The sequence below is a fragment of the Gopherus evgoodei genome, chromosome 5 (genome assembly GCF_007399415.2).
Source record: "Gopherus evgoodei ecotype Sinaloan lineage chromosome 5, rGopEvg1_v1.p, whole genome shotgun sequence".
In the NCBI taxonomy this organism is placed as follows: domain Eukaryota; kingdom Metazoa; phylum Chordata; order Testudines; family Testudinidae; genus Gopherus; species Gopherus evgoodei.
In genome coordinates, this window is record NC_044326.1 from 18,248,685 (window position 1) to 18,263,343 (window position 14,659).

General features: G+C 41.7%; 1 protein-coding gene across 7 annotated transcripts in view; it reads left to right on the forward strand.

Moving 5' to 3' along the window:
- The window catches only part of FGFR3 (fibroblast growth factor receptor 3), a 75,716-nt gene that overhangs the window by 20,862 nt on the left and 40,195 nt on the right, over nt 1-14,659 (forward strand). For 6 of the 7 annotated variants that reach the window (XM_030564186.1, XM_030564187.1, XM_030564189.1 and 3 more), the window contains exon 3: nt 9,069-9,332. The exons of the other annotated variant lie outside the window; for it this stretch is intronic. In XM_030564186.1, the coding sequence (XP_030420046.1) occupies nt 9,069-9,332 (264 nt within the window). The remainder of the gene's footprint in view (nt 1-9,068; nt 9,333-14,659) is intronic. 7 annotated transcript variants of the gene reach the window in all.

Here is a 14,659-nt window from a genome sequence, read left to right on the forward strand (position 1 = left end):
TGTGGAGCACCCAGGAGTTCCCGTTGACTTCAGTCAGGCAGCTGGGTGCCCATTGCTTGTGTGAATCAGGCCACTTCAGTGTTCTGCTTAGATGCCTGTGATTTTCAGGAATGTTGGGCAACCCCAATCCCTATTCTTGTTGCCTGTGAAAATCAGACCACATACCTGGATTTAGGTGAATAACTTAGGCAGCCAGTTTTGTGAATTTTGGCCTTTTGTCATTTCAAGAATTTGTCTTCTTTCATCTGATCTCAGTCTTGTTTTTAAAGGTTTGAAATAGACTGCAGAATAGTACTGAGAGGTGGCACCCCTTTTGTTATTAAAGAAGCAGAGAGTTTTTTTGCCCTAGTAGTTTCTGAACGCCTGAACAATTACTGATCATTGTTTCTTCCAAAGAAGCTAATGCAAACACTTACCTAGTGAAACATCCCAGATGGGATTGTTATCTGAAAGGAAAGACACTGTTTTTCTTGGGCATCACTGGTTACAGCCTGACACTGTGGAAAAATGATCCATGAAGGTCGAGAACTGTGCATTTGACTTTTTTCCTCCATTTGTCAAAGATCTTACACAGAAAGCAACAAAATTGGTTTTGCCTGACAACACTGATTATTTGATTCCTAACACATGTTGGCAAATTTATGTAGCCATTATATTAAGTCTGTAATGGCATTTTCAACAAGGCACCGCTGCTTCATTGGCATTATAATATCAAATTTATGTAATGTGATCTCTGCAAAGCAGTATAAATATCTCAGGGCAGTGATAGTCTATCTGAGCCGCAGGAGCAGAGAGCATTGAGCAAAAGGATTGGAGTTGTTGGCATCACAGCAGCCAGAAGCAGAGAGAGGAGATTTTGCATTATGTAAAGTTGGAGAGCACTGCAGAATAATCTCGTCATGATAGCCTGACATTGTTTGGTGACATTTCATCAACATTTGATGTTTGCTGCCCTGGATCAACTCCCCCACTCATTGCAAGGGTCATTCCCTTGACCTTCTCTTTTACTGACAAGATGTGCTTTATAAACAAACAATCCCACAATCTTAATTGTAACCCGTTGCTCTCCCTTCCACCTCCCCTCTGTTTCTGTGTTACCATTTTTAATGGGATGTCTAGATATAGATTGGGAGCTGCTTGGTGCAGGATCTGTTTCTTCTCTGTGTTCTGTGACATGCCTAACACACTTCACTCACCCACCAAGAAACATAATCATTCAGTATCTCCACGCTAACATGGAAATGCAGTGTTCACGTCGCTCTGTATCTCTGATTGATGAGAACCTTTGATGTCCTTGCTTTGGGGAGTGTGGCTAGATCTTAACATACGCAGGTAGTGAGGGGGTTTATAGTAGAAGGAGGAAGAAAGAATAGCAGGAGCACAATCAGGGAGCACAAGAGTTTACCTGGTTCTGTTCTGTCCGACTCTGATTTTGATGCTTCTGTAACTTCCTTGACTTCATGGAGTTACTCCTGACTTCCTCTGTTGGGAGATTGGAATTGGAATCTGGACCCATGGACTCAGTGCTCAGCTGTGTCTGTTAGCTTCTGCCCGTAGCTTGGTGGGGAGAGAGTCAGAGCTATTTGAGACTTCCTGATCCTGGAACTTGCCAGAGCTGCTCTAAATTTTTTCAGTAGAGTTATGGCCCTGGCGGGACCAGCTGCCAGCTGGGGATGGCTAGAACATGGTGGTTCATTTGGCCACATTCCTTTCCTGGAACTGCCCTATGCTGGGGAAGGCAGAGGATCTGGCTATATCAGCTCTGTGTCACCACCTGGCAAAGTCTGCTGTGACGCAGAGGTCTGAGTGGGTCTCAGAGCTCTGTTCTCATTGCTCCACAGAGTCATCTGTATAATTTTGAACTCAATTCCCGTGGAGTGATCATAAATTAACAGGGGAACATACCTTGCATAGTTTGTATTCTAGGTGAAAGGTGGTTGGAACAGATTAGCTCCCCTGCAGGTAGCAGGGTGTGTTCTTCACAATACTGAATTTATCAAACACTTTGATAAGATTGCGGAGTGACTATCTTTTTGTGTGGGGCTCCATGTGCAGTATGACATACGTGCACCTTAAATAGAAAGAAGGTGCAGATGACAACGGGACTGATAATTCCATAATGTGACTTCCTTGACTTCAGTGGAGTTTCAGCAGGAATAAATTAAGTTCAACCTATGTAGCTTTCCCCCCCAGGACATAATAGCTTTCAGTCAGTATAATGAGAAAAACCACAGGAAATGGTAAAACTCAGCATGCCTTCTATTCAGAATTGTTTTTAACCTTTGTCTTCTAGAACAAAAATTTCCTCCAACCTTTGATTCACAAGTAGATGTTTGAATGAGGGAAGCAAAGATGCTTGAAGTGAAGGTTGAAAGTGTGCCCTATGGTATCTGGATATTTTGCCACATAGAAGTTATATATTGAGTCAGTGAGTGCTATGGAAATATAATTATGACCCCTATTAACCCTTGTATGGAAGTCACCTACGAGAAGGGAAGTCAGATATTGATGGAATAAACTGATTACCCAACAAAGTAAGGATGGTCTGGTGGGTAAGAAACTGGGCTGAGATGCAAGGGATCTGTCTTCTACTCCCATCTCTCCCATAGGCTTCCTGTATGACCCTGGGGAAATTATTTAATCTCTCTATGCCTTAGTTTCTTTGCCTGTAAAATAGGGATAATGCTTCTTTACCTCACAGGGATGTGATGAGGTTAAATTCATTGCTAGTTTTGAGGTGATGAGATTCTGTGAAGATATGGGCCATCTCAGTATATACGAGCACATTTCCTTACATCTAGCTTCACGCTATTGGCCAAGTACTATATGGGTGTAATCATCTTCCTCTAGAAATAGGACCCCACACGCAATAAGCAGATGGTCTGATGCAGTATTTTACTCCCATGTTCCTACCTAATATGCTGTCACAACAGATTTGTCATGATAAAATATAGTTGCTGAATTATGTAGTACAGAGTTTCTGTCTGTAGAATTAAAATGAAGTAAGGAATAGATATAGTGTTATTACCGCTGTGCTTATTAAAATCTTGCATGTTACCTGCCCAGTTTTCAAAGAGTAAAATATCTATTGGAAAGTAAAATAGCAGAATCACCTAGTCCCTTGTTACTTAGGAACTGTAAAATGATCCTGTAAATGGTTGTTGGGTTCAGAGGTTTAGGTGCATGATAGAGCGATACATATAGAGAGAGACACAATTCTAACTGTACTGCTGCAGTTTAAAAACAACTGCATGAGTTAAAAAAAAATTGTTTCCAGGTTCATCCCAAAATGAGTTTTGATGCCTAAGAGGAGTAGACATCTGATGGAAATACTGACATACTTAAACATTGGAACTAAAAACCATACAGAAAGTGAATTATTGCTATGGGTGAGCCAAGCGAATAGGGAGATATGAAGTATCTTATAAGTGAATGCACACACAGTCATTTGGAAGAGCTGAGCCAGTTGCTTTTTATTGTAGAAGACATTTCTTTATTAGCTCTTAGGGCATATCTTTTTTTCAAATTCTAACCAGTCTGAAAATTGCATCTTTTCTCTAACAAGTTTGCTACAAGGTCTTTCGAGCAGTGACACGCATTACTACAAGAGCTGATCTTCATTAGAAGAGCCTCTTGGTAATTCTCTGCTCATTACTGCTTTGGATAACTAATAAATGGTTGAATGTTAGTCATATCATGGGAGTCCAAAACCTAAATTACCTCCTCCTTTATAAGAACCCATTAAAGCTTCATACTCATTAATTCTAGCACTGTTGGCAAGTGCCATAGTCAGCTCCCATAACCCTTGTGATCATTTATACCTCTGAAAGTACTTGTTTGTAACTGTCAATGGATTTTGAAGAGACCGTGTTAGGGCATTTAGGTCCCAAATTAAGGTGGTGGTTTTTTTTTGGGGGGGGGGGGGATGGGGAGGAGTTTTATGACCTAGTTATAACAGAAATAGTTCATGAACGTTTTTGAAAGAAAGGGCATTGAAAACGGTATTCTCCATTGAAAATGGAGTGGGGATGGTCTTGTGGTTAAGGCAGTGGACTGGGGCTAAGGGGATCTGAATTAATTTTCTGGCTGTGCCCCTAACCTTCCCCTTGGACCGTGGACAAGGCACTCTGAGAGTCATAGCGTTTAAGGCCAGAAGAGATCACCAGGTCATCTATTCAGTGTGACGTCCTGTATATCATAGGCCACCAACACCTCCCGGCACCCGCACACTAAACCCAGCTGTGCCTCATCTGTGAAATACTTCCAGTCTCCCACGCTTGTGTTTTCTCATTTCAGGTATAAGCTCTTTGTGGCAGGGATTGTCCCTCTTACTGTGTCAGGTTGCAGTCACTATTGGTTATATGATTATTTTGACAGTTCCCAAAGTTGTGCTGGGCAGGCACTTCACAGGAGAGAAGACCAAGGAAAGTGCCTACAGTGGCATGTAGCCGATCTGCGACTGCCAGTAGTAAATATCTCTGACAATGGACACTAGATGGGGAAGCCTCTGGAGGGTATGGCTACACTTGCAGCTGTACAGCACTGCCGTGGGAGCGCTCCCGCGGCAGCGCTTTGAAGTGCGAGTGTGGTCGCGGTGCCCGCGCTGGGGGGCAGTGCTGCAGGTACTCCACTTCCCCGTGGGGATTAGCTTGCAGCGCTGAGAGCCGCGCTCCCAGCGCTGGGGCAGTGTTTACACTGGCGTTTTGCAGCGCTGTAACTTGCTGCGCTCAGGGGTGTGTTTTTTCACACTCCTGAGCGAGAAAGTTGCAGCGCTGTAAAGCGCCAGTGTAGCCAAGGCCTGAGTTACTACAGATAATTCTTTGCCAAGTGTCTGTCTGGTGGTGCTGTCCACATGCTCAGGGTGTCACTGATGACCATATTTGGTGTCAGGGAAAGGTACTTTCATCCAGGTCAGATTGACAGAGACTACCCGGGGAAGGGGTTGGTTTCGCCTTCCTTGGCAGCATGGGGCACGACTCGCTTGCAGGTTTAAACTACTGTAAATGGTGGATTCTCTGTAACTTGAAGTCTTTAAACCAACTCAGCCAGAGATTAGGGGTCAAATGCTGGAGTGGGTGGGTGAGGTTCTGTGGCCTGTCCAGGACATCGGATTAGATGATCATGATTCTCTCTGCTGGCCTTAAAGTCTGAGTCTATAAGCAAAGTAGAAAAGAAGCCTAGAATAACAGACCCATCTATTTTCCATTGTCCATGTGGATTAAAATGTGTATAGACACATTGTGTATAGGTAGACAGATAGATATAGCTAAGTAACTCAGTTGAGATCCAGTCGAGCAGCATTGTATGGGGAAGGGCAAGGTATCATCCTAACAACCCTCATCAAAACAAAGCTGTCAGAAATGACAGATTGACAGTGCTGTGGCCAAAGCAGAGACCTCAGACCCCAGCTGTTGCCAGTCTAGAGCGTAGAGTAAATGTGTCCTTTATTACAGTAACCTCAAAATGACTTTTGTAAAAAGAGTTTGTCATGAAACAGTTTCATTATCACTTTAAAAGGGAGGCTTATTTTTAAATGGCTATTCCATTCAGTGCAGTTTGTATTTGTCTGGGCTTGTTCCTGTTTGGTGAATTTATGATATAAAAGCCAAAATATACAAGTCTTGATCACTTGGCAAACAACTTGGGTAAAACCATGTATTTTATATGGATGAATTGTGCAGCTGCATGGGGTTTGTTTTCTAATGGATTAAATTAGAAAGAACTTCCATCAAGGTCAATAGACAAAGAACAGTACTCAGGCTTGCAAGTGTGAAGCTATATGTGGGGTCCTTACATTGCAGGCCAGAAGTTAGTGCTATTGAAATAATACTCAAGTTGTGCAAACCAGCACAACCAAGGAAATTCATAGTTAAAATGGAAAAGCCATCTTTAACTGGCTAGCAGTGTTCCTTGTCTCAGCTGTGTTCTTCCCAGGGATTCCCAGGTCTGGTGACAGTGAGGAGTTTCCCCACAAAACTGTTGTTCATGGGAAACTGGGTTTTTGACAAAATGAAAATTTTCATGCAATATATGTAGTTTCTGCAGAAACTTTGTTTTTTCATCAAAATACCGAACACTTGAGAACTGAAATATTTCGGTTTGTGAATGTTGCTGCAGTGCCTCTTGGGGATTCTCGTTTGGTTGCCTCATGTTCACATTTTCCTCTGTGGGCCAGGCTTCCAGCCAGATGACATCTCCCATGAGGGGCTATGGCCAATGACTCTCATGATGTACCATCTTCCGCTCCAAGAGTGGAGATGATGGTGCATCATGGATATGTAGTCGGAGCACGAAGCCTATAAAGAAAATGGGAACATGGGGCACCTGACCTACAACTTCCATAAAACAACTGAGCAGCACATACAAATTTAAGTATTTAAGTTTATGGCGAAAATATTTTGGTATTCCAATTTCCGCTGAACATAAAAAAAATCCAGGGGAGGCCAATTTTTTGACCAGCTCAAATCATAACACTTAATTGCCACAGGACAATAACCTAAAGATACAGGCCCAGATCTTCCGCTACTGTCAACTGGTTTAGCTGCATTGAGTACACCAGCTGAGGATCTGATCCACTGATGTCCAATTACAAATCCAGACCTGAACTTCCTCAGATCTGGACAAGGATCTGAAGCTGAGCCAAATTTAAGGTGTATTTGAATCATAGGTTTGGACCCATCTTCTTTGAATGATGGAGGGTGAAATCCTGGTTCCATTGAAGTCAGTGGGAGTGTTTGCATTTGACATCAGCAGGGCCAGGGATTCACCTTGAGGTTCAGTGGCAGTTTACTAATTCTTCTCATTAATTGGTGTAAACTGGGAGTAACTCTGTTTGAAGGAAATGGTTACACCAGTGTAAAATCAATGCCAGTGCAAAATCAGCCCCTGGAGTTGCAGTCTCAGTGTGTACGTATAACTGTTTTTGATGGAAGTTAAACAGCTTACCTATTAGAAACATCTAGGCTTTAAACTTCTTTTCTTTTGTCCCCATCTCATAACATTAAATGCCACAGCATTCTACTACAGTAACTGCCCAATATGCTGCAGCATTGTTGCTACAAGCTCTTGTGTTTTGGAACATCATGACTGAATATAGATGCCTCGAGCTTTGTGTCCAGCTTTAGGTTTATTTCGTCTGTGCAGCTCCTGACTGGCTGGATAGATCAAATTCTGCTCCATTTTGAACGCAGTGGCTATTTCAGAGCTACTGAATGGGTTGGTTAACTTTAAAAACTCCTCCTGCCCCTTGTGCTCTGTCCAACCTTCTCTCCTGGTGTCTCCTTCACCCATTCTCTGTGCACCATCACACCACCTCATATTTCTGAAACACAGTATCCATTAAGGTCCATGTATTCCATGAAGCATGCCAGTGGTACTAATCGTATGCAAGTGTATGTGTGTTCTACATTTGTAAAGAATGACCACGGTAAGGGCCAAATCCTTAGTCACATGAGTGTCCCCATTGAAATCTGGGCAGTGACTCTCAGGGGACTAGGGTTTGGACTCTGGACCATGAGCCCTTCAAGTCAGGGACGTATTTGTTTGCCCCAGCCCACCCAGCATGCAGCAGCATATGGGGTTATGACTCCACATAAGAATATAGCCTCACTGACCTGCATTTTATAGGCTGTCCCACATTTTGGCCATTTTTCTGGCTTTTTCCTGCCTCAAGAAGGAGTGGAGACAGCCTCTCTAGCCCTGCCAGAAACCAAGCTGTACAATGACGCTGTGTGTGCATGATTGCGATTCTAGTGATTTTTATTTATTTTATTTTTTTGCCTTCCTGCTTGCTGGGGGATCAGGAGGAGGGCAGCACTTAATTCTGACAAACAACAGGAATGGGAAGCTCTGGGACAAGGAGAACAGCAGGAGTAGAACTTAGATAACTTATTGTGGAGATGCCCCCATGTTTCCACTTCCCAGAGGGGAATAGACGCATAGTGGTTTATAAAGTGTTTTGAAGTGGAAGACCATACATTAGCATAAGGGATGAAGTCTTGCCCCTCCTGCAGAGCTTTGATATTGACTTAACTAGGTCCAGGATTTCACCCTCGATATTAACCTTGGGTTATCCATTTGACATAAGATACACAAAGAAGGGAGCAAAAATCATCCTCCCTCATTTACTATTTCTCTTTTCTTTAAAAAAAAAAAAACAAATGAAAAAACAAAAAACCGCCTGAATTTAAAATTGGCCAAAATAACATGTTGTTTAATTGAAGAACAAGAAAGAAAGCCCCAGGCCTGATACCTAAGGTAGTGAGCTTCAGCTAACAGAAAACGTCTGTAGCTGAATTACAAACCTCAAAAAGACAGAAGGCTTTGTAGTGGCAATGCTGACACAACTGCCAAAAAACAAAACAAAACAAAAAAAACAAACCCAAAAGGCCCAGTCCTGCCTAGTCCTGCTTCAGTCCTGTTGACCTTTGGCATATTGTGATGTGAGGCTCTAGGGTACAAGTTGTAAACCTGGTGGCGGTAATTCAGAACCATTTATTTCACTGACAGCACCTACTGTTTTCATACTGCAACTTTGCTTGAATTTCATTCACTTCATTGGCCCTACTCACAGTGAGTAAAGCAAGCAGGATATGGTGCCAAGTCAGTACCTCTAAGTGAGCTATTATTAAAGTACCGGCAGCCCTCAACACATTTGAGTTACGACAAACAGCACTTGGGACGTTTATAAATTGTCATCGTCTTTCAACTTTACGATGTTGGTTTTGACTTTACAATGCTTGATCCAACGTTGTTCCTATGGGAAATTCGCGTTATGACATTTTCGACTTAAGACACAATTTTCAGGAACCAATTGTGTGGTAAGTCCGAGGACTGCCTGTGCTTGGTCTAAACAGCACCTGTACACTGCTGAATGATGTTATCTGACTAACGTTAACTATTGCTTGTCACCAATGATGGCATTTCTGCAGTTTTCATCTCTTGGCTCCTATGTGCATGAGATTAGCAAGGCTATAGCTGCCATGGCTGCTGTCATCAGTCATGCCAGGCTCTTGGATCAATGTTTGATACCTGCTTTATATAGTTATTTATTTTCTTCTCCATCACAGAATATCTGGGGAGTGAGACTGCCTTTCTGGAGGAATTGGTGTTTGGAAGTGGAGATACTATTGAACTTTCCTGTAACACCCAGGGCTCTTCTATGTCAGTTTTCTGGTTCAAAGATGGCATTGGGATTGCAGCGACCAACAGAACTCATATTGGACAAAAACTGTTGAAGATCATTAATGTGTCATATGATGACTCTGGGCTATACAGTTGCAAGCCACGGCATTCCAGTGAGGTTCTGGGTAACTTTACAGTCAGAGTAACAGGTGAGTGCTGTAATGCACATTTTTTTTGTGTTTTGTTTTATTCTTGCGTCTACAGATGGCCAACACAGCTGGTGTTCTGCAGGCTTCTACATGAACTCTCAATTTTTAGCAGAGTCAAAGTAGGCAAAAGTAGAAACCATTTTTCTGTAATGAGTGTTAGATTCTAGAGATTCATATCATGGAAGCTTTGGAAATGCTGTTATACAAATTAAAACCAAAATCCCCTTGAATGCTTATAGATATTTAATTCACAGTACTTGGTGTAAAGTACCTTAAATGATACACACCCCTTTGAGGTATTTTGTGGATGTGTAAACTGAGGATCACTGAGGTTAAGTGACTTGTTTTCAGGGTCACAGGTCTAGTTAGTGGCAAAGTCAGAAATAGAACTCAGGAGTCCTGGCTACTAATCCCCAGTTCTAGTGAATAGACAGTACTTCCTCCCTAACCACATGACGTAATTTGCAGATTCATTTTAGAAATATCATTTTTGTACACAATCCATTTGGGAATCTGGTACTTAATCTTAGGACATTAAATTTATTACTACATCCTTCTTGCGCTAATGTTGGCACACAGGGTGGAAAGACAGACTTTCACGGATTCTAAAGTCATAAGGGACATTGAGATAATCTAATCTTACCTCCTGTATAGTACAGGCCATAGAACTTCCCCAAAATAATTCCAAGAGCAGATCTTTTAGAAAAACATCCAATCTTGATTCTGAAAATTGCCAGTGATGGAGAATCCACCACAACCCTCGGTAAATTGTTCCAGCGGTTAATTACTCTCACTGTTAAAAATGTACATCTGATTCCGTCTGGCCCCTTTCATCCCTCTGTCATTAACTGCTGCTTCCATCTGCTCTGTGGTGTTATGATGGACTGTTTTGCCCTTCCCGCTAAGGGTTCTTCATAACATTTCTCTTGGGCACCCTCATTTCCTCACACCAGTTGGTTTCCACTTGACAGCTTTATGTGGAGTCTGTGTGTTGACATCCAGAGTACATGCCCCCAATATGTGCAGTGTCCACTTCTCATTCTAGTAGAAATGGACTCCTGGTTTTCAATGGCATTAAATGGAACATATCAAAATTTTCAAACAAATATGTATCAATGAAACAGCTACTGTCATTTGCCTGACCTTTTTAGCATGATTAAGATAATTAGTGCTAGATGACCATAAACTGCTCCAAACATAGATTACTGAACTCCAGGGTGCCAGAATGTCTCGGTTTCTGACAAGTAATTAGTAGATAATTAGCTAAGAACACTCATCATTATTGAAAACTGCTGGACAGGTGGTTGGATAAACATCAATGTCATTAGTTGATAATAATGCTGATTAAATAGGTTTAGGCAATGGTTCTCAAACTTTTGTACTGGTGACCCCTTTTCATATAGCAAGCCTCTGGGTGTGACCACCTTATAAATTAAAAACACATTTTGTACGGTAACATCTCGTGACCCCCCATGAAATAATCTCACGACCCTCTGGGGGTCATGACCCCCAGTTTGAGAACCCCTGGATTAATGCCTGATTTTCAAAGTATCTACTGATTTTTGGAGTCACCTAGGTTCAAGGTGTCCATATCTCCATTTACTTCCTTTGGAGTTGAGTCCTAAGCATTTCAGTAAACTAGACCCCGGGCCCAGATCCTCCAAGGTATTTAGGTGCCTAAAATATCTTTTGAGGAGATTGGCCTGGGTGTCTCAAATTGGACACACACAAATGGAGGCACTCACTTTTGAAAATTTGTCCCTAACCTTTTACTCCTGCACCTGAAGTGATAACCAAACCGATGTAGTCTGGAGACACACCCTCAGGCCCATCACAGGGGGTTCAAAGCTGGAACATTTTACAAATAATGAAATCTAAATTGTTTAAGGAAAAAAGACATGTTCAATGAATCTTGACAAACATCTGATTTTAATTGAACATTATTGGAGATCACTGTGAACATTTCAGGGTCATATCAATTAAATGGTTAAAGAAGTATTTGACCTGAAAGATTTTCTTTAACTAGGTGCGATTATTGGGAATAGGGAACTTCAGGTGGTTAGAAATATTTGTATCTTTTTTTTTTTTTAAAGTGACAGTTAAAATGCTTTTGAGTTCAAGGGGCAACAGAGGCAGGAAAGGGCAGCTGGCTATACACTCAAGTGAAACAGCTGTCAGACCAAAAAGTGGTAAAGTGAGAAATTGTTTTTAATAGTGGAAAGACTGATAATCTTGTGCTTTTAAAAGTTTAAGCCCCTGCGTTTTTCTTCTTGGCTAATAATAGCTAATAACAGCTTGAGAACAAGTGAGTAACCTGAACCACCATTCTGCCAGCATTATGCATCTTTGATTCTGTTAGCTCAGTGTCATTATAACCAAAGTGCTGCTAATGTGGGAGTTTCAGTTTTAGCTGTCAGCCATGTTTGTTTTAAACTTTGAAGCCTTTGCATTGGATGGCACTAGTGGCGCCTGTTATATTCGCTTATGTTTCTTCATAATTATTAGTGATTGCTTAGCGTTCAACTCCAAGAGTGAGACTGTAATATGAGAGTGGGGTTTACATTCCTGCATGTTAAAAGTAACACCAGGGTTAGTTAGAATTCCTTAGATATCTAAATATTTGTTCGCTAAGATTATGTGCCATAATTACTCGGAGTTACAGTGGTGTTGGTAGTAACAAACTGGAGTTTACTCTGTAACTCAGCAAAAGTAGGTCCTTTAAATTTATAGACATGCATATTAAAATTTCCATTTAATAAGTGGTGCTGGTACCTAGTGTATCTTTGAGAGAGAGTTTCCTTCCTAATGATTCTTCCAGGCCCTTGTTAGACTTACTCAGGAGGACAAAATTACTATGTTAATGTCCATTCCTTTTGGGGTAACGAAGTTCAACAAACAGTTCCTAGATCTGGTGTCAGGTCTCTGGCCCCTGACCTTGCTCATGCCGCTTTGCCAGTGGTGAGTAGGGGAACCCAGGCACTCCTCTCTACACTGGGTTCCAGCCCAGGGACCCACTAACTGTCAGCCATGGTTTACGTAGTTCCCTTGCCAGTGTTTCCCTGGGCTTCTTCCTACCCAGCCTCTCTCAGCCTTTCTTACCCACAACTTCCCTGGGTTGACACTTCTTTCAGGGCTAGAATCCCAGGGTTTATTCTCCCCTCCCCTCCAGGTTTCTTCCACTGTTCCTAGAGAGAGGGACTGCGCACTCTCTCCATGCTGTTCTCTTCTGCTTTTAATTTCCTGGCTTTGTACTAAGCAGCTTTCTCCTGCTCAGCTGGGCTTCGTGATCAGTTAAACCTAGTTTTCCCTCCAGATGCAGCCAGGTACTGTAACTGGCCTCTCAGGTCCATATTAACCTTTTCTGGGCCTGTGTGAGGCGCACACCCTCCATGACAAGGAGTAAAATGAATCAGCTTTTTCATTAAGGTTGTTTGGAAATCAGGTTCCAAGTTATTGCCTTGTACAGTAAAGGTTAATTAAAGAATAGATTTGTGTATGAATAGACTTAGAACCTTTTAAGGTTTGTCTTTTAAAACACAGGACCCTGGGTGTGGGTGGGATTAACTTCACTAGTTAAGAAGGGATATCCCCATTTTCCTCCTGCAAACATTAACCCGTACATCCGTCTTAAAAATAAAAAATCTTCAGAATTGATCCTGCATGCCAGTTATTGACACTCCAGTTCTGCAATCCTCCCATGCACAGAACTGCCCTTAGAGCTGATGGGTGAGTGGAGTCCTGGCAGGACAGGATCTCAGGTTACTTGGTGTTTTCTCACAGTACCAAAATGCAGCTTTTGAAAACCCCAGGCCAAGATTTTCAAAAATGGGTGCCTAATGCTAAGGTCCTGTGACGTATTTAGGCACCGACACAAGTGACCTGGTTTTTCAAAAGTAATGTGTGCCCAGCAGCTCCCACTGAATTCAGTTCCAGTCCACTTCTTTAGGCACCTGAATATGAACTTTGTCTCCTAACTTTGGACACCCATTTTAAAAACGTTGATTCTAGTCTTTCTGAACAGACTCAGCATTGTGAGTAAGATGAGACAGACCTTTTCTTTCTGTAGGTGATAACACTTACCCTGACAGGAAAGGAAAACACCATCCACAAAATCTGTTTGATTTCTTGTCAAAGTATAGTATTTAATTAAAAATGTGCTCCCTCCCGCCCCAGTTAAGACTGGTATATTTTAAAGCATATAAATATCATTGTAATCATGTATGCCAAAATAAGCATTCCCAAACTCATGCTTTCAAGATGCAAGGTCAGGAAGGATTTTACCCCTTCTACCTCCCTTGTACAGCAGTGCACGTTTGGTCATGTTCTTGCCTTCATCAGGGTCTGTAGCAGATCTTGTCAAAGGACCCAGTTCAGCAAAGTACTGAAGCACATGCAAAACTTTCACCAAATCTCATGAGATTTTAGTGGGATTTAAATCCTGGGGCTTAGACACATGCTGAAAGTTGTGCACATGCTTAAATGAATCTAGGCTAAAGACAGGTTGTTTCTATACAGTGAATATTTCTGCAGGTCTCTCCAGATTTTGTAGAGCAGTAATACCTTTATTAGCTTTTTCACTGTATTTATCAGTCAGCTGGATAGAAGATGATGCAGAAATTGCAAGAGCTCATCTTGGAACAAAGGATATTCTGCCTGACTTTGGCTAAATTGTATGCATTACATTTCTGGCCACATGTTGAACATTCATAGAATTTCCTACTGCCTAAAAATCTACTGCCAATTTCTTTTACAGCTGTATCAAAATGTAAAAGCAGCTGCATAATATTATGCCTTTTTTATATTTACTAGAGATTATTTAAAGTAAGAGGCAATGCATAATGCTATATCTTGCAAACAGGCTTCAGGGTATAATTTTATTGATTGGTGGTTTCTAAACAAACAGTAGCCACTCAGGAAAAAAGAACTAACAACCTTTGTAGACAGCTCAATAAATGCGAACATGGTGTTAGTGTGAAATGACAAGGGTGAATACAGAAAATAATATAAAGACATTACATATTAGTGATATGCACTCACGTGGCATATGCTTTTTTGGTCTCAAAAAGAATATATCCCATTGCAGAAAGGATGTAACCAAAAAAAAGAGATCCAGAGAAGGGTAGTGAAAGTGTCTAGAAGCATGGAGCAACTTGGATATGAGGAGAGACTTTAAAAGATTGGGATTGTGTATCTTAGAGAGGAGCTAACAAGAGGGTTATTCCATCATTGTTATGGGCAGGGGGGGAGGGGGCTTACATCTGAAATATCTGATCCTGGCCATTATTGGATGTGGGGTATTGGAGTAGCTGACAATTGGTTGGATCTGG